This window comes from Pteronotus mesoamericanus, unplaced genomic scaffold (assembly GCF_021234165.1).
Source record: "Pteronotus mesoamericanus isolate MK-2021 breed Mesoamerican mustached bat unplaced genomic scaffold, CSHL_Meso_final contig_263, whole genome shotgun sequence".
Taxonomy (NCBI): Eukaryota; Metazoa; Chordata; class Mammalia; order Chiroptera; family Mormoopidae; genus Pteronotus; species Pteronotus mesoamericanus.
This window is the reverse complement of record NW_026555112.1, coordinates 2,820,669-2,845,057: the sequence shown is the minus strand read 5'-3', so window position 1 is coordinate 2,845,057 and position 24,389 is coordinate 2,820,669. Positions and strand designations below refer to the sequence as shown.

Here is a 24,389-nt window from a genome sequence, read left to right as displayed (position 1 = left end):
GCACTTTCCCTCCCCCTTTCTCACCAAGCCTCTCCCCTGCCACTTGCAGGAGCATCTCAGGCTGCTTTATTCCTCTGTGTAGCACCTACAGCCACCCTAGCATTCGTGGTTTATCCTCTCTTGTCCACCAGGGAGTGCGCGCCATGAAAAGAGGGGACATGTGCATGGAATACCCTCCCCCTCCCGCATGGGGCTGTGGGAGGGTTAAATGTTTATGAGAAAGCTAACGTTCAACAACACCATGCTACCTACCCAAAAACTGCTACCAGTGGGTGCAATGGAGAGGCGTCCGGCCCGGGGTGTCCCTGCAAGCACCCAGCACCGGCTCTGCTCTACCAATATAGGGATTGTAGGAGATGGGGCATGGAGTGCCCTCTGCTGGAGCAAAAATGCCAAATACCCACTCTCTGTAGGTCCCACCCTAGAAAGAGGAGCCTAGCATCCTCCACCGAGTCCACGAGGCAACTTGATGCTTTCAGAGAGCAGGGGTAATGCATCAAACGCAACTGAACACCAAAATGACTCCGTGAAATGACTCTCTGCTAGGCACAGTGGACTCCTTTTCACCTGCACAATACCCTGTCCAGCAGGGAACAGCACTCCCAATCCTGGAGGTGCAATGTAGGCTCAGAGAGGTTAAGTTACTCAGTTAAGGACACACAGCATTTAAGCAGAGGTTTGGGAATAAGATCCATGTGTGCTGATTCAGCTGCGGCCCCATCAGACATCTTCTGTTAAGTGATTCAGCTTTGCCTCAGAGGAGGGTCCTTTTCTCTCCGTTCCTCTTTAAAGTTCTCACAACAGGTGATCCAGGTGGAATAATTTAGTTTTTTCCAAGCATGGCCACTGGGCCCACAAGGAGCTGCAGGTGCGCCATGACCATATTTACAGTACGTCTCAGATTCCTCCTCCCACCCCCCCGCCCTCTGCACACCTGAAGGGGATGCTGCCAATGGCTGGTAGTAGGGCAACAGCAATGTACACATGTGACGTGCATCTTCTGTCTTTACTAAAGATGGTAATAAAGAAGCCAGTGACAAGCAGTGAACCCCGTGGTGACAGACTATCCAAGTGGTAGTTCCAATTACATCACTGGCTGGGGCTCTGAACTTAGTTTGGTCAGTTCTCTAGCCTCAGTTTCCTCCCAGGGCCTTACTTGGATCAGGCGGGTGACCTTCTGCACCTTTCCCAGGATGACCTTTCAACATTCTCAAAAATATGAAAAGAGAACACTTATTGAATGACTGCTACTCTACCAGAGGTACTTTACATTAAACAAGTGTCTGAGCTGCACATTATATTCTGCTTTCCAGGGAGAAGAAACTGACCTGCGGGGATGTTAAGTCACTGGTCTATTGTCACTCTGATTTAAATAGTGTTACCTGTCAGTGAGGGACATGTTCACCCCACCATCAGTCCCTGTCCTAGATAGAATCCTTGTGTAATTTTCAAAGCCTTTATCTGCTTAGGCTTAAGCCGGCCTAGATGAATCCCAGCGTCCATTCCTGCTCTTAATTGCATGAGTCTCTGGCAGAAACAAAATGCAAATTGCCTTAAAGGACTAATCGAATTTTCTGCTTGTATTGGCTCATAATAATCCTGCAAGCCATAGAACATGGTTTGCCTTCTCGTCCACGATGGCCTCTTTTCCCTTGTCTCAGGATTTGTCTTGTCCTTATCTAAAGCCTGAGCCTGCTGACTTTGAAGTGGCATCTACTGGTTGTTTCTACATATGCAAGTAGTAGAGACGGCCTTTTCAGGTGAGGCGTGGGCGTGGATGCTGGCACTCTTATTCCCTGGCTGGGTGACCTTGGAGAAAGACCTTGGCATTCCTGAGCCTTGGTTCCCTTATCTCCCAAATGGGGCAAGTGTGAAGTTGCTTGGAGGAATAAAGGAGATAATGTGTGTTATCTCCTTGTTAAACAGAATTGGAGATGAAGTCAAAAGGTCCAAACCTAAAGCCTAACTGAGCCAGGCAGGCTTGATAAGCAGCAAAAGCCAAGGCCAGAGGTTCATCCTTTCTCATGTCAGCTCTGTGTGAAACAACAGGGCCTGGGATGACGCCGGGGGCCAACGAGGGCAGGTGTGGCCTGTGGCAAACGGGAGCAAACAGCCATGCACTCGGTGGAGGGACAGTCGCTACTCCGCTCTGGCCCATCCCTGCTGCAACGAAATGAGGGTCGGGTTTGCTAGGCCTTTCCTTTGTTGTTGTTTCTGTTGTTGAGGAAAGCCAAAAATCATGGTTTTTATGTGCTCTCCCCCATTTTTTAACTATTAATGTAATCAAAAATGGGGAAAGCAGAAGGCAGGCCGCCAGGGGCAGCCAATTCTGTTCAACAAGCTACAAATAGGAGCTATTGCTAAGTAGCATGGCGGGGGGGCGGGGGCAAAAGTAAGTTTACAGTTTTGAGTATGTGAAAGAGTTCATTCTTGTATTATTATTTACTAATTATTGTATTGTTTTCCATATGAACAACCATAAACCTACTTTGCCCCACCCTGTATAATCCTTTTTGTATTTCCGTACCATTTACAGTATAATACCAAAAGTTTTTTTCTTTTTCCCCAGGCACATGGAATTTATGAAGATGCGTGCGTGTTGACTAAGGCAGATGGGAATATTTACCTAACATGGCTTGATGTCCATATCAAGATATAATAATGCTTTAACAGCAATCGGAGCTACATCATTGCTTAGAGTTCCGGTAGGAATTAGGGGCATACCTCATTATATTGTGCTTCACAGATTTTTTTTTTTTTTAAACCAATGAAGGCATGACCCTCCACCAGCAAAAAGGTTATGACTCCCTTTACTGTAACACTTGCTCTAGGGGGGTGGCTAGCAACAGAGCCCGGACTGCCTCGGAGGCGTGCCTGCACTGCTGGTCTTGGTTCAAATGGACGGAAACACCCTTTCCGAATTAGGGTTCTATGAGCAAATTTCAGATCTTGAAATCAGTGCTGTGATCAGACCCTCACTGGGGGAATGTGTGTCCAAATGGTGAGGCATATCAGGGAAGAAAAAAGAAAATGCGGTTCAATAAAAATGTTCAACATCTATCCCAAAAGGAAAGTTTCATGCTTAAAAAGCATTTGAATTTCAAAGTTAAACAGTGACACAGATTCAAAAATCCCAAAGGCTCATAAAATTCCTCTTATCTGAACAGAATGCAAAACCCACAAAAAATGTCTTCAAATTCAGGTACTTAACTATTAAGATTCGCATAGATATTTTGAAATAACGTTAACATACAGAAAAGTGAATAGATAAGTGAAAAACTTTGTCACAAAATGAACACACCCATATAATTATCACATATGTTAAAACATAAATTATTATCAGCACCCCAAAATTTTCCTATGTCCTGCCCCGGCCTATAGCCCTCGATTAATTTTTGCCTGTTTTTGTATTTATATAATTGGAATCATAGTATATATTCTTTTGTGTCTATCTTCTTAATCTCAACACTAGCTATGAGTATACTCATTCTCATTGCTCTGTAGTACTGCACTAGATAAACACGCCACTAGTTTTTTGTTTATTTTATTGTGGATGGACATTTCAGTAGTTTCCCTTTTGGCGCTATTACAAATAATGCTGATGTGAACATTCCTGAACATGTCTCTTGTGCAAATGTACATACATTCTCTTTGGTACACACATGTCCCTATGGCTGGGGATAGAACTGATGAGTCTTAAGATATGCCCAACTATAGCAGGTAACACCAAAGAGTATTTCAAAGTAGTTATACAAAGGGTTACCTTTTACTTAAACCTACTTAACGATTAACAGGTCTCTCTGAATGAAATCCCTCCCTCTTTGTTAGATTGGTGTCTGAAATGAACTCACCTGAAGACCAGGGCCCCCAAAGAGCAGATGTTCTGGTCCTTTTGGAAAATCTTAATCACTGGTTATTGACTAAACACCTATTACAAACAAAGCAGTATGGTCTAAAATTGTTTGAACTGACCCATGCATCTAAATACAATGCCTTTTTCATGAGCCACAGGTCCTGCTGCATATTTACATATCAAATTAAAATTATAGAATCCAAGACTTCTAGAGCAAGATGTCCATATAAGACAGCAGACGGTACAACCATTTTAAAGGACAAGAACAGGATGAAGGGGATGTGGGACAATGGAATTGGGGGTCAGGGTACGGAGGACCAAGTAATGGCCCCCCAAAACGTCCATATCTTAGTCCCCACAACCTGTAAATATGGTATTTTACATGGCAAACAGGATTTTGTGGACATGATTAAAGGTTTTGAGGTGGAACAATTATCCTGAATTATCCGAGGGGTCCCAATGTGATCGAAGGGTCGCATGGGAGGGAGGCAGAAGGGTCACAGAGAAAGACGCGAAGACAGGAGCCGAGGGGAGAGGGAGCGTTTCCTTGGGGACGGAGGAAGGGGCCATGAGCCACGGAACGCAGGCAGCCTCTGGAGGCTGGAAAAGGCCAGGACAGGGGCTCTCAGAAGGAAGCAGCCTGGCCAACATCTTGGCTTTAACCCAAAGAGACTCATTTTAGATTTCTGACCTACTTCACTATGGGACCATTCGTGGGGGACGAGGGGAGGGTGGGTTAAAGCCACTGAATTTGTGGTAATTTGTCACAGCAGCCACAGGAAACTCATACCAGGCTTCCCGTTGCCTGGCCCAGGGCTCTTGCCAGGAGCCCCTCCAGGAGCAGCCGCCAACTGCTTCAACAGGGTCGCTCTCTCCAGCCCAGCAGGACCACCATTACCATGTTCAGCAGAAAAGCTAAGAATAAGTAGTCACCTGAGCAACCACTTCACAACCAAGTAAAATCAGGATAGATTTTGACTGCCCCCTAAGATTCCAAGACCTTAAGGAGATGCCTTCTCACCTAACAGAAGGACCACAGACACCTGCAGCCCCCGGTGCCCTGTGGCTTTCTCTTCCGCTCAGCACTGACAGCTGCTAAGAAGTGGCTGCGAAAGCCCTTCGTTTCTGATTTTAAAAAATATTCAGAACTTTTATATTATACTTTCCATATCATTTTGCATTCAGCACCCTGTGTTCTCTTACCCTATAACATTCTTATTAAGTGATACATTTGGACCGCAGGCAAGAAGGCACACTGGCTTGGCTGCCGGCAAAGCTGCCACAGTCTAGCCTCAGGGGGCACCTTGCACTATCTGCACTCACCAACCTCCCAGCTCAGGGACTGGGGAGCGCACGCAAGGCTGGGAAAGGAGTCCTGCTTGGATAAGAGACCTCCCCCCTCATCACCCCTACTGGCCTGTTTGTGCGCCCCCTGACCCCTCCTCATGATAAAGCAAAGAAAACGCATTAACTTACAACTCCCTGGTTCTCACTGCAACTTTTCAAAGCATCCAAATGTCAGGACCCCCATTTCTTCCTGTTGAAATGCATCGTGACGACTCTCCATTCATTTCAGGAGTTTGTGTCGGGAAGGATGGCAGAACAGTGAACTGAGGCTTCAGGGAAAACAAAAAGTGGGCGCGACCTGAAATCTGTTCAGAAATCAATCTCTGGGCCCCTACACGACACTGGCTTTAAACGCTCAGGAATCTGCATCTCCCGGAGACACTTGCTTTGAAGCAGCCCCCGCACTGAGCCAACCCACAGGGCTGCTTATAAATTACAGGGAGGGAGGCATGTGTAAGCAATTTTCCGAATGGCTGACAAGCACCCTCTTCCCTCGTGCTGATAACGCGGTAACAGCTGAACACCAGCTCCTTGACAGGCAGAAAAGAACGAACCACACCTGCAAATAAAAATCACATGCCTGTGAGAAAAGGGGATCCTGGTAGAAAATAAGAGGCCTGATCTAATTCTCACAGAGGTGCGTTGGAACAGGATCACCCCAGCCCCAGCATTAACGTCACAGCCAGGGGGAAGGCGGGGCTCCTGGCTCCCTCCTCTCCTGAGGTCTCGAAAGCACAGGTGCTCAGCGCACACGGAGCAGCCTTGCCCGCCGGTACCTCCTGCTGCCCTCGGTGCCCAGAATCCTTCCCCGTCAGAATTTCCCGAGGACCCACGAAGAGTGATTTTCAGGCACTAGAAGGGTAAAGATGAATGAAACAGTCTCTTGTGTCAAGACACTTACATCGCATGGCTAGATAGACACTGAACAAGCAAAATGTCCCTTGGTGAAGGCCGCACAGGCGTTTCCACATGGAAATCAGACACCAGGGGGAAATGACACTGAACGTGGGCATTGAAGGTGTTGGCTGGGAGGAAGGGTCGTGGAGATGAGAACTGTGAGCAGAAAAAAAAAAGGGCAAAAATGAGGAAGGAGAAAAGTAGAATTTTTCTCAGGGGGTTTCACTGAGGCACTCACCTGAGGGAGAAGAGAAGTTATAAGCTAAGGGGAGAAGCCCGTGAAAGACCCGAGAGCCATGTAAAGGGGTCTGGGGTTAATTCAGGAGGCAATGGGGAGAACTGTGGGCACTCAAAGCCAGAGGGGGTGCATTTCTTCCCTCATTCATTCATTCATTCATTCAACAAACAGTTGGGGACCATCCCTTCTCCTGGAACCATAGTGGGAGTTAGAGATGGAAAGATGAACACAAGAGAATCACTCTCTTCCCTCCTGATGCTTGTAGCCTGTCCCGACGACAGGGCGTTGTATGGAGAAGAAAACCAAAGGGCTGTGCTACGAAGAAGGGGGAAGTACAGGAGTTGGGGGCGTGTAGCAGAGGAAACCAACAGAGTTAAGGGTGAAGGGCAATCATGTTAAAGCTGAGACAGGAGAAGCCAAGTGAGCCGGGTAAAGAGGGGGAGGGGGAGGACGAAAGGGCGGCCCCGTCCCAGGGAGAAGGAGCAGCCTGTGAGGAGACCTGAGGCCACAGGGGGCAGTGCGCCAGGGTGTGCAAGTCCCAGGTGGCTGGACAGTGAGTGTGAGCAGGACGTTAGGAGGTGGAGCCAACAAGACGCAGACTGCTGCTGTGATTCAGCACGTAGATCTGGCTACGCTCCAGGGGGTGGAGGAGATGCTGCTGCCTCAGTGCAGACCACACGGGAGGAACGAGGAGCCGGAGGCCCAGGTTAGCTGCCACCGGATGTGGCACCCATGCGATGGAGGGAATGAGGACGAAAGAGAATGAGGACTCAGCCTGGGGGCCGAGGAGCTGCGAATGTTAACTGAGATGGCAGAGGAAGAGAGGTGGGCTTGAGAAAAGACAAAGCAGGAAGTAGGGCTTAGGAACTTGGGTGTTAGGTACCAGCCGAATATCCCCTGATTAGCATCCTTAATCAAGCCGTCACTTGGCTGGCCTTTGACATACAGTTCTGGGAATGGGGAGCTCGTCCCTTTCCCAGGTGGTGGACTCCAATACCTAGACAATTGAGTGTTTGGAACAGGTGTTCTTCTTTACACTGAGAAAATGCCTGCTTCCCCATCGTTTTATCCATTGATCCTGGATCCACACTCAGGAGCAAATCACAAGAAGTCATTCCCTCTTCTCATGAATTGGAGAAGATTGGTCATTTCTAACGCACATTAAATGCTTAGAATCATAACCTTGTAGAATGTGAGTGCCTCGAGAGGTGTGCTTCACTTTTACAATGTCCATTTCACACAGCAGGAGATGAAGCTCTAGAAAGAGGAAGGGCTGTGCCCCATGTCCCCCAGCTACTCTAGCTGATCCTAAGGCCTGAGACACGTGACCCTTTCCAGCGCTTACTCAACATACTGTGCAGCGTGTAACTGAACTCCAAAATCTTATGCTCAGAGCGTCCGCATCTCAGGGTGAGTTCTCAGCTCTGCTCTCAGGAGATCCATTGAAATTAAACAGGGTTGAAAAATAAGTAAACCCACATTAACTATGAATAGCATTTCCATGAAAGCAGACGGCAAATCTGCGCCTTATTTATGGCTCCACCTGCCTTGAAACAGAAAACTCAAGGGTGTCAATAAACGGATTGCCAAGGTGTGTTTACCGAGAGAAGGATGCCTCTGCAGGACCCTTTGGAAGCGCGCAGATGTCTGCGGCAACGGGCAGGAGCTCCACGGTAGCCTTTTCCAGAGTCTCAGGATCTCTGGGGCCAGGAGGTTAGCAAGTCATCCTGTCCAATTGTCCCCGATGCTCAACTCTCCCCACCCCTCCGCCCACCGTACTGCCTTGAGGTTGCATGCGTCTCAAGGTCTGTATTTCGCTTCCTCCCAGGGCAGCTGAGTCTAGCACTGGACAGAATGATCCTCATTATGATAAGCCAGACCCCATTATGATAGGATGGCCTCAACACAGATTCAGGGGCCATCAGAGTGAGCCTGATCTCTCTGTCAGGTGACAGCCCTTTGACTATTTGCTGAAGCTGATCATATACACCTGGAGCCTCAGCTCTTCCCAAGTAAACAGCCCCAATTCTTTCCACTATTTCTCACGTAACAAACTCTGAATGGGCCCTGTCATTCACCTAGATTCTCCTCGGTGTGCAGAATTATCTAGACTGTTCTAAAAGTACAGCCTCCAGAAATAAATGCAGTGGCCCTGCTGCGGACTGTTACCCATAAAAAGAAATCTGTCACCTTTGTCATTCTAGCTAGAATAGTTCTGCTAATGTACCCAGTCACCAGCCCCTATTTAAAGCAGTTTCTGATTTGGTCCCAAGGGCAGGACTCATTGGTAAGCTTCATGATTATAGGTATTGTACCTACACCCAGTCTGTGCCTGTTGCTTCAGAGTATTTTCTCAATCTTCCCAGTTTCCTATGATCTATCTGCCAGTCTAATAATATCCTTCAAAGTCAAGGATCACAGTCACTCCGTCAGCCAGGGTCATCAAGACAACATGAAGCTGGAAAAGACCCTTCAAGGTGACATCAACACATCACTGAGCACAGCCAGTTATGAATTCTCCATAATCTGGATCAACTTCTAGTCTGTCCTCGGAGAGATCACACCACTAACCTTTGGGGGCCGCCCCCCCCAATGTCGCTCCACATGTTTCAGGGAACTCCTCTCCACCCTGTAAGCAGGCACAGGCACGGGGCTCGGGGCTGTCCTCCGCAATCACAGTGACGGGTCTCCGGACAGGTAGCCAGAGGCAATCCTGGAGAACGCAGCAGGAGGAAGAACCCCTCTTTCTACAGGGATTGGGAGGATAAATTGTAAACTAAAGCTTCTTCTGTGTAGGAAAAGTTACACTGAAAGCAACTAGAAGAGACAAGTGGAGCAAAAGAATGAAGAGAGACTGAGCTACAGAAATATCATTTGAGCCCCTGGATCCAACCCTACCTGACACCTGTGCTACCTTCAAACTTACAAGGTTTGTTAGCCCCCATGTTCCCCATTTGCTCAAATCTTTTAGACTTGAGTTTCTATCAATGAGTACAAACCAATATTCTGCAACTTTCCTCAAGCTACCCCGAAAGGTCACGTGACACCCTGTGAAAACCCTTGCTGTAGCCTGCTACCACATTGAAGCCCCGATCTATAGCATGGTTTTGTAGTTTAAAAGTCCAGCTCTGGAGTCCAGTCATCCAAGCCCCACCTTGACTGGCTTTGGGCAGATCGCTGAAGCCTGTCCGCCTCGCCTTCTCATCTGTACCTACTACATAGGATTATTGTAGAGAAAGACTCAACACATGCAAAGTCCTCACAACAATGTCTGGCAGGTAGAAATGCGCAAAATGCTAATAGTTTATATTGTTGTCATCATCACCACTTCTGTTATTATTGTACTACTATTATCAATCTAGATACACTGTGAAAGTCAACGTTTTGATGAAACCTAGTCTGGCAGCGGGTGTTCTTAGCCTTGTTTATAAGGACTCCTCCCTCACCCGTAGGAAAGTGTTTCTTATAGCTCTTCTAAGATTATCACTGACTCACCTTCCTCCCTCTGATCCCTTTGCCAAACATTAACCATTCATACTGCCAAGGCATAATTTACTCTATCCAGCTGCCTAGATGAAAGCTCCACTGCCTGCAGGGATGTAGGGACAGGAAAGTGACAGGGGTGTGTCGCCGGGCCCCTCCCTGCGAGGCTGGCACACAGCTCCACCCTGTTTATATTCAGCCCAGCTAACTCTGGGCAAATCTCAGAAAGTGAAGTGGAACTCCTAATTAAAAAGTAGCCTTGAGCTGTCAATAAAATTATGCATGAAGAAAATGTTTAAAAACACAGAAGCGACTTCCTTGAGCCAGATTTTATTTTGAGTTAATTTTTCTCTTAACTCAAGTGTGGAGTAAAGAAGAAGAAGGTGTGCTCCACAGCACCGCCGCACCTCCCTCCCTGAAGCTCAGAAAAATCACCTCTGATACGCCACACGCAGCACCGCACCAGAAACTGCTGGCCGGAAGAGTGGTTCGCAAGTCTTGTCTTTCCTACTGATTCTGGAAGGCAGCGGGGATTAGCCTTGGCTTTTGTCTGTTTGGGGAGGGTCACTCCTCTGCGGCATTCCTGGGCCCAGCCCGTCAGCAGGACTGACCACCCGCACACCCAGCTCGGCCAGCAGCTCCGACAGCCTCCTCCCACCGCGCGTTGCGGTCACTGTGCAGTCGCCTGTCTGTGTCCTCCACTGCACTGTGAAGGTCCAGATGCCTTATTACCGTACGTCCAGCACCTGGTTTAGCAGAGATGTCAAACCCCAGCAGGAGCAACAGTAACAAAATGTTGACTATGTGAACAAACGAAGGAATAGGCGGGAGAAAAGAACGAAGCATCTGGCTCCGTGAACAGCCAAGGGATCCCTGGAGGGCCCAACCTTTTCCACTTGCAAAGCTGGTATTTGACATTTGTGTAACCTCCACCACGCCACTGTGCCCAGGTGCGCCTTATTTTGCTGCTGTGTTTACCTTTTTCTCTTCACATCACTGACTCCCTCCAACTACCTGGGTAAACCTGGGCACGTCTGTCCCTGTGACCGGGCACCGGCATTCCGTTCCACACGACAACAAGCTGGAATTCGATGACTCCCAGCTGGTGTTCTCTTCCTTCCCGCCCCCGTCCCACCCCACCCCCCCTTTTCTTTGGGGAAAAAGCGTCCTTCTTACCTTCAAAGCTCCCGGCAAACAGGTAAAGCCAGGTGATGGCTGGGATGCAGAGAAGAGTCAGCGAGGCAGCCAGGAATTTCCGTCTCCCTCTGCAGATTGCCAGCATCCTCTCAGAGGGGGCGATCCCTACGCCCAGCGCCGTGTCTCTGCCCGGAGCGTGGAGTCCTCGGCCTCCCTCATAATACTCTCTGCAAGGGAAGAGCAGAGCGGAAGAGCTGAGTTCCTAGCATGGTACATGGATGCGGACTGCAGACACAAACAGCCTGGACATCCTGAGAGCAGTCTGACTTGTCTAGTTTCCTGCTAACCTTTTATCCCAAGGGATAATGCTCCAGGCTTGCGATCTGTCAACACTGAGACAGTTAAAAAATAAACAAACAAAAGATAATAAAAACTGTAAGGGATCTCTCTCTCATGTGCGTGTACCCCCCCCCCCCGGACACACACGTACTTTATACCATAGATTACTTTTGAAGCCTGAACTAACACACTCGTTAAAGGAGAACTTGGTTAGCAGCTGGTATAAACCAAGCATTAACCAGGTGCTCTATTTCAAAAAAGTAGAATGAGGGTTGGCTTCAAAGAGCACAGTCTAACAAGAGACCAACAGAAAACATCCACAGAACTCCTAGAGTGTGCCGACTGAGATTTGCAGGAACCTCTACGGAAGGACGACGAAGTTGCTGACCGACCCACGTGCGCTCAGGATGGCAGAACAGTCCCGTGGCCCTGGCGGAGAGAACTGTGGAAGGCACGCGGGGCAGACGCACGGCACGGTCAGAGGAAGGGAGATCGGGGAGGCCACGTCATCACCTGCAGGAGACTCCGCCTCCATCATCGCGGAAAACCTACACACACTCAGCAGCGACTGCCTTAATAGCGTTCAACTTAAATATGGAAGAAGATGCTCAGAAAGGCACGGAAAACAACGGAAATGCGCAGAGAATGGGGAAGAACACAGAGAAAACCTATAACCGGTCTGCAGAGGGACAATCCTTAGACCACGCTGAAGACTGGCTGAAATATGATAAAAAGAGGGAGGAGAAAGTAGTACAGATGGAGCAGAGGGCCCACAGTCTTTCACCTGAAACTCATGTGACTTTGAAACGAATTAAAATACCAACAGACCATGAAACCCCAGCTCTACCACCTCCTATAATACAGGGTCTGGCACAAATAACGCCCCCCCCCTTTTTTTTTTTTACTACAAAATCTTTTTTTACAAAATCATAAGCATGTCATTCTGTAAGGTAACAATATCACACTCCAGGACACCATGTGACATTTTAGGTGAAATGTTCAAATTAAAATTATAAATTACACCCATATTATTACCCTACCAACCACACTCAAGCAGGCCTTACTTCCACCAGACCCTGTAGATGTTACACGGGCTGTAGGTAGAGAGGGAAGTACACATGGGGCGTCCCGACAGAGCAGAACCTACCACTGCACACAGCTCTAAAATGAGGCTTCAGATTTGCAAAGAACAGGTGTCCCCTTAGATAGTTCCACCATGGGCCCTTCCCTCTGCCATTGCCCTTAAATGCCACAAGACGATGGTCTGGTTGAACCACCTCCCTTCCCCCCCAACCTTGGTGTTTCCAGCAGACAGAGGGCTTGTCGGATTCACCTGACATTCCCTAAGATTTAGCATACTGCCTGTCACCAGCAGGTGCCTGATAATTGTCTGCTGAACGAATAAACGGAATCAGATTCTAACCCGAGGAGACCCTTCGGAGCTTCAGGAGTTTGTGTTCAGCACATTTCCGGCAATAAACACCTAATGGAGACCATTGCAACTGTCAAAGGCCAGCCTTTCTTCTGCACCCACGCTGACACTTTTCTAAATGGCTCTCTTCTGAAGCAGATGAAAGCTCTGGAGGGTGAGCACCAGAAAGTAAAGCCCAGAAAAGCAAAGTCTACTTAAACAAAGAACATTGGCTTGAGAAAAGTCCCCCCTTGGAGGAGAATGAGAAACAAAGCCCACACACTCTGCTAGTCACTAAGAACGAGAACCAAGGAACCGGACGTGGTCTCTTAGGAAGAGGGTGTGTTGGGGGAGAAGGCTATGCAGTTAGATCTGGATTCGAATCCGATGCCACACTTGACTAGCCATGACCTTGGTAAGCCCCCTGTCTCTGCATGAGCTTTGTTTTATTCATCTATGCAGTGAAGCGACACCCTCTCTCTGTGAGGGTGGTGAGGTGGTCACCCTTGAGTGACTAGCAAAGACCCATTACGCAAAGGACAGGGTGAGCCCCCTCTTCCTGGGAACCCAAGAGCAGCCTTACTGCGGTTTTTCTCTCTCCCCTGCTCCCTCTCCGCGCATAGGGTTAGAAAACAGATCCCAACAACTAGTACTCACTGACATACCAAGGGGTTGTTTTAAACCTGAACGACCTACCCACTCAGTTCTCCTTCAGAAATTACCACCACATTAAAATCTCCCCCACCATTTTTAAATAGTTCACTTATAATAATAAAGACAACTAGCAGTAAGTAGCACTTATTGTGTATCAAGCACTTTTCTACGGTTTTTTACTTGTTTAATTTTCAGAGTAACCTATTTTGCATCCCCATTTTATGGATGAGAAAACTAAGGCCTACAAAGATGAATTAACTGGACAAAGGTCCCACACACCTATGGCAGGGACACCTCGGGCTCTGCTCTCCCCATGGGAGGGACTCGGACAACCTTCAGGGTTTTCTTCTGATCTAACCTCAGTCCTTCATAATGAATCCTATGAGCATTTTCTTTCCCAGGGTCAAATATATCACCAGTGTTGGCTCCCATTCCAAAGCAGGGAAAAGTACAATACACAGAAATATAACCTGAAAGCTACAGATGAATTTATGCTTGAAATTGGGGGAAAATAGGAATGTATATATGAAACTGAACTCCAGGGGCATTAAGAAGATTCAAATAACACTTTAAAAAACTCTTATGCCCTGGCCAGTGGGACTCCGTTGGTTGGAGCTTTCTCCCATAACAGAAAGGTTGAAGGTTCGATTCCAGCGTGGGGCACACGCCTGGCTTGCCGGTTTGATTCCCATCCCAGTGCAGGCGTGTGCGACCCCCAGTCCAGCCACGTATGATCCCTGGGCAGGGCGCCCATCCCCAGTCCAGACATACATGGGAGGCAGCCAGTTGATGTTTCTCTCTCACATCGATGTTTCTCTCTTTCCCTTTCTGTCTCTCTAAAAGCAATGGAAAAAAAAAATGCCCCCAGTTGAGGATTTTTTTAAAAAATTAAAAAAAAAAAACACTTAAAACGCATTATCCTCCTTTTCCTATTTCTATCTGCATAAGTTCATTTCAATTCGCACAATTTATATAAAGTTTTAAAACAGAGTCAAGGTTGGCTTGCATTTTATGATAACACTGGCACCTGAAATTAAACTCAGCAGGTAAAAAAATATTCCTTCATGGATTTGACTTTTAAATGACACCTCTGTGCAATAAAAACACATTTTAAAGAAAAACCTCCATTTATATCAGAAGTTACTCCAGGAAGTCAATACAAGAAATCAACACAAGAAGAAGAAAGGAAGGAAAAAAACTCGGAGGAGGGCGGGAAATTAAATCGCAAACATGTGCAAATGACCTAAGAAAACTCATCTCTAACTGGCCCTCACCTGGTGAGATGGAAACTGAACCACCTGTCTAATAGCCGTCTCTAACTGCCCCTCCCTCAAATCCAACATCCAATTTCTTGACCAAGCTGGTCAATTTCTCCTCCTAAACGTCTACTCCATCTGTCTCCTCCCATATCTTAACCAACAAATTGTCGCATTTATAGAGAACATTGTATGGGCCAGAAAAATGATCATGATCTATTAAGCCACAAAAATAGGATCCAAAGCTAAACAGAAAGTGTGATTGCAAGTTTCCTTCAGTCCAGTGTAATAAATTGCACATACATGTATAAATATCTCAATAACTACAGATATGGAAATGGTATAAGCACTGAAAGTTATCTTTACGTATAAATTAAGTCATTTAAATTATATGAATATATCTTCCCTAAGTTTTATACGAGGAGTATGCAATTGCTTTTATAATATAAAAACATCTAAAAGCTTGAAATCACCATGTCTTCCTGTTACATTGCTTGTGATTCAAAACACCTCAACGCAGACCGTGTAGTATACGTGTGTTAGTTTCACTTTACTTGCTCCGTGCAGTGATTTAACATCAGCAGGATCCTAATTGGGAATATACCCTGCAGGGGCGGCTGGTTACTGTTTGAAAGACTCCAGTCAAGAGCCTACATTGCAAACACTGTGCTCCAGACCTCCCCGATCAACACCAGAGGCTGTCTTTTAATTAGCATCGTGGATGTTAGAAATGATTTTTCACGAGTGTTCAAGGTGTGTGAATTGTCTAAAAACATTGCACATGAAGGAGGAATAAAACTCTAAGTAACATGAAAAAAAAAAAAAAAGAAAAAGAAGAAGTCTATGGAACCCAAAGGCCAAAAGCCTTCAGAATCACTTAGGATCCCAAACTGGTCTTATGGGCATAACAGATTTGGGCCATGGCTTTTAACTAGAAGATTGGCTGAATTCTGTCAGTCACACATTGTTACCCCAGTCCCTAGTGACCCTTTCTTGCAAGGTGTTGTCCCAGTTCCTAAGAGTGCAAAGAACTATACTGAGCTTATAAAACACATCCCATGGCAGACAGACCCTCCACAGAGGTTAGCTTTGCTACTATCATTATTTGCATTATTTGCATCGTATATATCGCCAGCTCATGCTGGCACCCAAACTGTCCTCTCACACCCACCCTGGCTATCCTGCAATGTCCTTTCTCCTCCACCGGGAATTTCAAATCCTATGGTTTCTGCAGAACTTCTCTGGCAAGACCAGACCTGGGGCCTCCTTGCTTTCCTGCCTAAACGCCCACAGGCGTCTGCAACACATTCCAGATCACTTAGTTATCTTCTAATTATGTCCTGTGCATTAATCTCTCTTTATTACACTAAAACTCCTGCAGGGCAGAGGACTGGGTTTGTTTTCAACTTCTCCAGGAGACCGGCATCTAAGACAAAGGTTTATACTTAACTATCTCTATCCAGTGTGTGGTCCCTTATCAAGCAGCAGCAGCAGCAGCAGCAGCAGCAGCTAAAATCCCGTCAGAAAGGCAGAATCTCACTCCACACCCAGCCCCACTCAATCAGAATCTTCATCTAGACAAGATCTTAGCTCATTCAGGTACTTGTTACTGTCTGAGAGGTCTGTATGGTCATGTGCTGCTTAACAACATTTCGGTCAACAATGGAACACATATACGTGGCGCATCATACAGCCTAGGTGTGTTCTAGGCTATACCATCGAGTTTTGTGTGAGTCCATTCTGTGATGCTCGCACAACGATCAAATTGCCCCAGAACACATTTCTCAGAGCATATCCCCATCATTAAGTGGCACATGACTGTGGTAAAGCACTTGGTGAATAACTGGTTAATAAACAGAGCTGGCCTCCCAGCGCACCTACCTGCCCTGCTCACCTCACCCCTGCAGGAACTGGCCACTGCACTCTGGAGAAACATTCATGTTCTGGACTTCGCTGATTGCATATTTATTACAACAATTCTCTTGACTGATGGAAGCAGAGTTTCTGGAAGGAAAAGTGCCTTTTTCTAAAGAAGCAAAAGCACTTTCTGGACTAGAGTTGGCTGTGAAGACCTGCCCCAATCCCATCAAAAACACTTTTCCTACATTTGAATAATACCACCTACAGAGGCATGATTATGCCCCTGGTAGAAAAAGGAAAACTGAGATGAAGAGAGGCTAAAAAGACACTGATTTAGTTGTTGAAAACCCTGGGACTCCAATTCTAGTGTTTCCTGAAAAAAACACAACCACAGCTCTTTGCTGCAGGACACACAGATCGATGACCAGCCTGTATCTCCCCAACAGAGCCTGCAGCCTCAAGGACAGGCCCCTTGTCTGTTTTGGTCATTTCAGTTTTTGTTGTTGTTGTTGTTTGTTGTTGCTAGCACAGTATCTGGCCCATAAGAGGTGGTCAATAAGCATTTATTGAATAGATCAATGACTACATATCTCAGCCACAGCCAGCAGCCTCCCAGGATATTCATTACTCGCACAAACCACACCTCACACAAGCTCCAGCCTGCTCCTTCCTCCCCAGCCCCACTGTGGGATTCTGTGGCACTCCTCCCCTGTGATCAGCAAAGTCCTCTTAATCCTCAACTTCCTCTCCCTTCCTTCCACCTCCCACCCTTGTGAGGAAGTACAGCATTTGCCCGGATCTCTGCTTTTCCTTTCCCCTGCTCCTCACGGCGGTACCTAAAGACTGGGGTGTGGGTGTCTGTCCTCTTGGCTTCCAGTTGTCACTAGGGAACCTCACTGCTCCTCTTCCTAGGAAGATCTTTTCCTCTTGTGCCTCACATTCCTCTCTTGTCACCGTCATCTGGCAGCTTTACTTCCCACCATACATTCTTCCACTTCTCCACCGGAATTCCATGACCAAAATGGCCAATTCAAAACATCTGCCGCTTCACGCGGACCAGGTTCACGTTCTAGGACCTGGTGTCACCCCAAACAGCACAACCTTCACCTTTAAATTTCATCCTCAACCCCAGCCCGGCCCATCTGTGAGCCTCCCCGGGCTGCCCTGATGCCAGTTCGTCACTGTCCTCCTGAACCGCACTACCCCTCCAGGTCCAGGTTTTCTTCGTAGTCTCTCTTACTTGGCTCATATGCCATGGGTCCATATTACAGCCTCCTTCTGCAACCACGTACACCTCCGTTTTTCCAACTGAGTTAGCCTGGAAAAATTCCATGAATCAGATGAACGCAATCATCCTTGTTCTCCACACCTTTACGTGGGAAACCAAATGCTGGGTAGGAAATCACACTACCAGGCAGACAGATCTGTTCCCTTTAGTCATTTCCGATTTCATATGGGCGATCGACAACTCAGAAATGCTAACTTTCTCTGGTAAGCTAACAGCCTGTCCTCTGAGGTGGTTATTTCATTCACCCCTTTTCTTCTTAAACCTCCCCTTTTCTGAATGGTCAATTCCAGGAGTGTTCCAGGGTTCAGGCCGGGACCCATCTTTGTTTCCTCTCCTCCCGTGAGTTCACCCGGCCCAGCGGCTTGTAAAGCAACCTCCAGGCCGACGGCTCCCCCATGTCTCTCCAGCTGTGGGCTCTCCTCTGAACTCCAGGTTCACGCAGATAAAGACCTTCCTCACGTGCTGCAGACCTCAACCCCGAAATCCCCTCCCAAACCCACTCCTCTCTAGACCTTTCCCATCTCTGTAACTATCACCTACTCCATTTCTGGAGCCAGAAACCTGGGAGCCGTTCTCAATTCCTCACCCATCCCCTCTCATCCTGTCAAAGCCATGCATCCTCGAATCCTGCCATTTTACCTTTACAGCCTGGATTCTTCCCAAAAATACATCTATTGCGCTCCAGTTCGACTGCCACCATACGAGTCCAGCCTCCGTGACATCATGTTGGTGCCTACTGCAGTAGCTTCCTGACTCAGATCAGTTATTAAATGTTATTAAATGTTTCTCCTCAGCTCTTAAATCCTAAACTCACCACCATTGCTACAAGAACCTACATGGCTTGACTTCAAACTACCTCTAGGGCCTCATCTCTGGCTCCTCTCCCTTTAACTGTGCTCATTCCCAGCCACCCTGGCCCTCCCACTCCTGGAATATGCCTCCAGGATGTGTTCCCTCTCCCTGGAAAGCTTATAGCTCTGCTCTTTGCGTGACTAAGTCCTTCTCCGTCTTCAAGCCTAGATCTTGCGTACTGTTGGCTCCGAGAGTTCTTCTCAGACAATCCTAGGCCCGAGTACCCTCCTGGCTCCTCCTGCTTCACTTTATCTACCACAGAGCTCTGGTTGTTTCCTTCAGGTACTCAGCAAATTTTGGAATTAAAAAATTATCTGACTACCTGTTCAGTGGCTGCCTCATCCACTAGATGTCGATCTCCACTTTGGCAAAAACCACGACTATTCTACACTCAACGTACCCCCGGGCACCCGGGGGCCACTCCCTGAACGAATGGATGAACCAATGAATGAATCAAAGTGTGGACAGAGCCTCAGCCGCCAGGGACCTTGTTGTCACTCCAGTATCATTTAAACAAGCTTCTTTTAGACAAAAACCTGCCCACGAACTGTCCGACTGTACAGCGTGTATGCTGTAAGAAACAAAACCTTCACATCATCCTAAGTAGGTCCCTGCAGCGATGACTGCCTCTCAGATACTCTTTGCTTCATTTGGGGTCATATGCCAGTTCACTTCAGTAACTTCCTCTCCTTTCTCTGCTCCATAAGGAGAAACACACAGGAGGCCTCTGGCCTCTGTCCCTGGGCCTGGAGCCTCCGTCCTGACGCCTGATCTTGCAGTCACATGCTCACTCGCTCTTTCAGGCGCCACAGCCTCTGCCCCGTGCTGACGATCTCTGGCCTGTCAAACTGGCACTCCTCAGTTCTTTCTTCATTGGAAGATGGCATCTGGCCTTGGAGGCACTGTTTAAAAACTGATCATGCGAACTACAAGAGGAACAGCCACATGAAATACGCTTTGGAACAAACATGAGAACACGGAGTTCGCTGCCTTTTAAGGTCCATTCCCACCAACTTAGTTTTGTCTTGATCCCACTGCGAAGTCAAATCCTCTTGCTGTAGGGAAACATTTGTCCCTTTGTCTTTGGTGCCACTGTGATGTCCCCGATCAAGGGGGAGAGAGGCCTTCCTAGGGTCTGCAGGCTAGTCTTCAAACACCCATTTCACACAATTCTACAATTAGGACCTACTACCTGCAGCCTGAGTTTTGCCCATCTTGTTTCTGTTATGGTAAAAACAAACTCCAAGGCACACCTGCATTTCACACGGGCCTCTCAGCATTTATAGAGGACTGGGAGTCAGGATCTGTGCGCTGCGCATCGGGCCACGGCAATCTAGCACTAAGGGTTGCTGCAGGGGTCAAAGGAGAGCAAACGAAATCCAAGACATGATTGCACAGCAGCGTAAGATGCTGTAGGGGTAGTAACGCCATTTAAATAAATCAGTTGAATTTCAGCTCCTCGACCAATCAAATTCTAAGAACAGCACAGACACGACGGCCCCCTTGCTGTGACAGCCACGAAGTGGACAGAAGGGCGTCTTTGTCCACTTGGGCTTCTGTAACAAATTTACCATAGACCAGATGGCTTACACAACAAATACGGATTTCTCACAGCTCTGAAGGCTGGGAAGCCCAAGATCAAGATGCCTGCAGATTCCGCGGCTGGTGAGGACCCCGGTTCCTGGTTCAAATGTTTTGCTCTCTCCTCACGTGGCAGGAAAGGTAAGGGAGCTCCTTCAGGCCTCTTTTATGTAAGGGCACTCATCCCACTCAGGAGGGCCCCACCCTCACGACCCGGTCACCTGCCAAGGGACCCACTCCTAATACCATCTCAGTGGGGGTTAGGTTTCAATATATGGGTTTTGGGGGGATACAAGCATTCAATCCATAACAAAATAGGAAAAGGAACTAACATATGGGTTTTCCCTGGCCCTGCCTCAGGGCAGTGTGTATTTGTAAAGACAGAACGATTGAAAAGGAAAGAACATCCTAGTATCTACCAGCAGAAAAAACAAACAAACTGTGCTTTATCATTAATTGTTATATTAAACAGTGCATTTTTCAACATGTTACCACTCTTTATAAAAGCACCATTTTTATTCTTTACAAAGGGACTGCCCCTTGAAACAAATTATATCTCAAAAGTGAATACCAGGAAGTAATTCTCTCATGAAAAATCAATGCGCTTCTTTGGACAAGACAATGCCTACTCTTGGAAAACTCATCCTGTCTTCCACTGCCATCTTTAAAAAGTTAAGAATAACAATAATCCATTTTAATAATATATTTTATTTAACCAAACATAACTAAAATATCAACATGTAATCAATATAAAATATTCATGAGATATTTTATGCTTTTTTCCTCGTACTGTTCTCAAAATCCTGACTGTACCTTACCTTAACAGCCCACCTCAATTTTTTTCCAAATGATAAGAGAGAGTTTATCTAGAAAAGTTACAGAAGTAGTAGAAGCCAGCCAGCTGCTGCACAGGCTCAGGGAACAAGGTACCGAGGCGGAGGAGGGGCCCTTGGGGCTTCGGAGAAAGAAAGGCAAAGAAAGGTAATGTGCCTGCAGGGAGAAGAGAGGGAAGAGAAAGACACAGGCTTGCTCCCGAGAGGGAGAGCGCCTTTTACTCTTTTGAAATTATAAGAGAAAGTGTATCTAGAAAAGTTACAGGAGGAGTAAGAGTGAGCCGTAGAAGACATGGGCTATGGAAACAAGTTACAGAGGCCAAAGGAGGACGCGTGGAGCTTAGGAAAGCGCGCTGGCAAAGGCGATGGGAGGGGGCATGCCCTGGGCGGGGGGGGGGGGCGGGGGGACAGAGTGCTGCGCATCTCAGTTTGAACACGGTCGATTTCAAGGGCTCAAGAGCCACAGCGACGAACACCGTACGAGGTCCAATAGCTTCTGTGCTTCACATCATCCCTTTGAGGGAGGTGAGCTTGGTCTCAGGAGTGGAAATGGAATTGAAGCAGAGAACCTGGGAGGCTGTGCGGTGACACCGGCTGGATGACTGGCCTCCTGCGCGGAGGGACCGACAAAGAACCGGATGGAACTGACGTGAGGGCCCTCGGGAAAGCTGGCCACACTTGCTGGGCAACAAGGATACCAGGTACCATACTGATACTTTCCACACAATCTTAACTTACTCAGGCTTTGCAGCCAGTGTGTGCGACCCCACTTTACAGGTAGGGGCACTGAGGCTCCAAAGGCTGAGTGACTCTGGCCGCATATCTGAGAAGAGGAGCCCGGGGTTAATCCCAAGACTTCTGACTTCAAATCCAACCTGCTTTCCTCAGGGTGGCATCAAAAGGCCTCCACGATGTATTTCACGCTCCCCTGACTCTCCTCCTGCTGCCTCCCTCCCTACTGGACCAGCTCCTGCTTACCTACACAGTGAGCCTCTTAAGATAATGACCCTCAAGGTGTGGTAATGTTGCCTCCCCGCCCCAGGGATATTGGACTGGGGAGAAGGGGGTGTTCCTAGCACCTAGTGGGTAATGGTCAGGGATGCTGATCAACATCTTACCAGGAAAGCCCAGGACAGCCCCCAACAATAGATAATTATCTAGCTCAAAATGATAATAGGGTTAAGGTTGAGAAACCTTATTCTAAGGCACCACTGTCCTCATCAAAAGGGCTCCGAGCATGTTTCCATGGCGTACATGCCAGAAAGGACTGCAGATTTCACTGTGGAAATCATTTCCTCCAAAGCGACCACCCTTGGCCTGGGGAAGGGCAGTGCATTGATCTGCATCCCGCGTACTTTCCTTAATTTCCATCCCTTATATTACACCATACAACTCAGATTCTGTTTTCCAAGGGCAGGAGCTCCGTTGAATAGAGATGTCAATAGGCGGGCAGTGTGAATGTCACTTCTTGCAGGGAGTGCTCTTTGGGGTAACACAGGTGGAGAAGCAAAAAGGGAGAAAAGAGCGAGAAGCAATCAAAAATCCCCACTTAGAGCATTAACCTCGTTGACAATGCATCACCAAACAGATCTTTAATGCAAATTGATCTTTCCTGAGGATGTGCTCTTTTCCTGGGGTCAGACTGCAGCTCCGGAAGGCTGATTTTTATGTTTTCTTCTGAATGGTAAATCAGCTCTTAATCACATCCACAAGGCTACCCGTGAAGCCACCCGTTGGAGTGTTTTGGTCTCCGTTCTTTTTGATTTTCATTCTGGAAAAGGATGGCTTAAGCAGGCATGCTTCACATTCTCAATTCTGCTTAAGCAAACACTCATAAGCATTTAACGAGGGCCGATACTGCAAAATGCGCTTCAGTCCTCCTGACTGGTGGAGGGTTACATGTCTAACGTGCAGTCTATTTTCCCTTTGCATTTCACGGCCTATGGAGATTTTATGTAAATATCTCTGGTAGCAAACGGTAAAAAGAAGGCAGCTCTGTCTTTCCTTTTTCTCTACTCCTTGCCGTCCATCCGTTTGCCCACAGCACATGCTCCCTGGGCTTATACTCTACTTGACGCACACAGCTTGAGGCTGGGGATACAGAGATGGGTGCCACCTGCCCTTGAGGAGTGTTGAGAGGACTCAGGAGACAGACAGACACAGACACCATGACCATGAACACAAGATAGGACCGGGCAAGACATGGTTCTCGGGACAAAACATCTGAGCTGAGCCAACAAGGACGGTACAATTTCAAGAGGCTGGAAAGGAAAGAGAAGTCATCCCTGGCAGAGGAACCACTAGGGGAAATGCGAGGGCAGGCCTGGCACCGGGAAATGGCCACCAGCCATTTCCAGGGTCAGATGACCCTTTCAGAGTCAAAGCAGGAGGCTGATGGATAGAGAACAAAATTAGGATGACCTAGAATGGTAGGTGAAGGAAAACTTGATCTTCATTCTCTAGCCCCTGGGCAGCTACTGAAGATCTCTGAGCAGGAATTACAGCATCTGTGTCTAAGAAAACAAGCAACTCTGTGAGCGGGTCAGCGGGAGGGCGAAGTGCGGCCTGGCGGCCAACCTGAATGACCGCCAGCAGACTCATCCGGGAGCCGTCTGGGGAGCAATGCTGGCCCCTGCTTTGGGGATGGGACTTGTTGCCACAGTGTTGGCTTGGTTCACATGTGGGTACAGTGGACTGAATGTCTGTGTTCCCCCAAAATTCATATGTTGAAGTCCTAACCCTTAATATGACGGTATTAAGAGGTGGAGTCTTTGGGACCTAATTAGGTCCTAAAGGCGGAGCCCCCATGAATGGAATTAGTGTCCTTATAAAAGGGACTCTTTCTGCCATGGGAGGACACAAGAAGTTGATACTTTACAGACCAGAAGAGGGTCCTCAACAGAGCCCAGCCCTGATCTCAGGTCCAAACTCCAGGCTCCAGAACTGTGAGAAGTAAATTCTGTTGTTCATAAGCCACCCAGTCCATGCTGTTCCGTTACAGCAGCCTGAACCGACGAGGCAGGGAGGGTGCACAGTGCTGGGGGGTGGGGCCTCCTGCTACAGGGAATGAGTCATAGCTGGTCTCGGAGTTAGAGCAGCACCGTTCTCCCATCTCCCATCGCAGGCGTTGGTCTGGGGATGGCCTGTGACCCAGTCCTGGTTAGGAGCTGAAAGTCAGTGTCGCCAAAGCCACAGAGGGAAAGGGAGTGTCATGAAGGAAATTCCCCTTTTAGAGAGAAACATTATTTACCTCAGGTCATAGGAAAGGTCTCTAAAATTATAGAGTACATGCTGAAGGGCTTCCTGATTTTAACATATATGAATGATACTGCGTGGTGGCCCTCAGTAGTCAAACACTTT

The 24,389-nt window shown here is 47.6% G+C and overlaps 1 protein-coding gene across 3 annotated transcripts in view; it reads right to left on the bottom strand.

Moving 5' to 3' along the window:
- The window catches only part of LARGE1 (LARGE xylosyl- and glucuronyltransferase 1), a 462,699-nt gene that overhangs the window by 325,181 nt on the left and 113,129 nt on the right, over positions 1-24,389 (bottom strand). For all 3 annotated transcript variants that reach the window (XM_054574561.1, XM_054574562.1, XM_054574563.1), the window contains one exon: positions 10,995-11,182. In XM_054574561.1, coding sequence (XP_054430536.1) covers positions 10,995-11,182 — 188 coding nt within the window. The remainder of the gene's footprint in view (positions 1-10,994; positions 11,183-24,389) is intronic.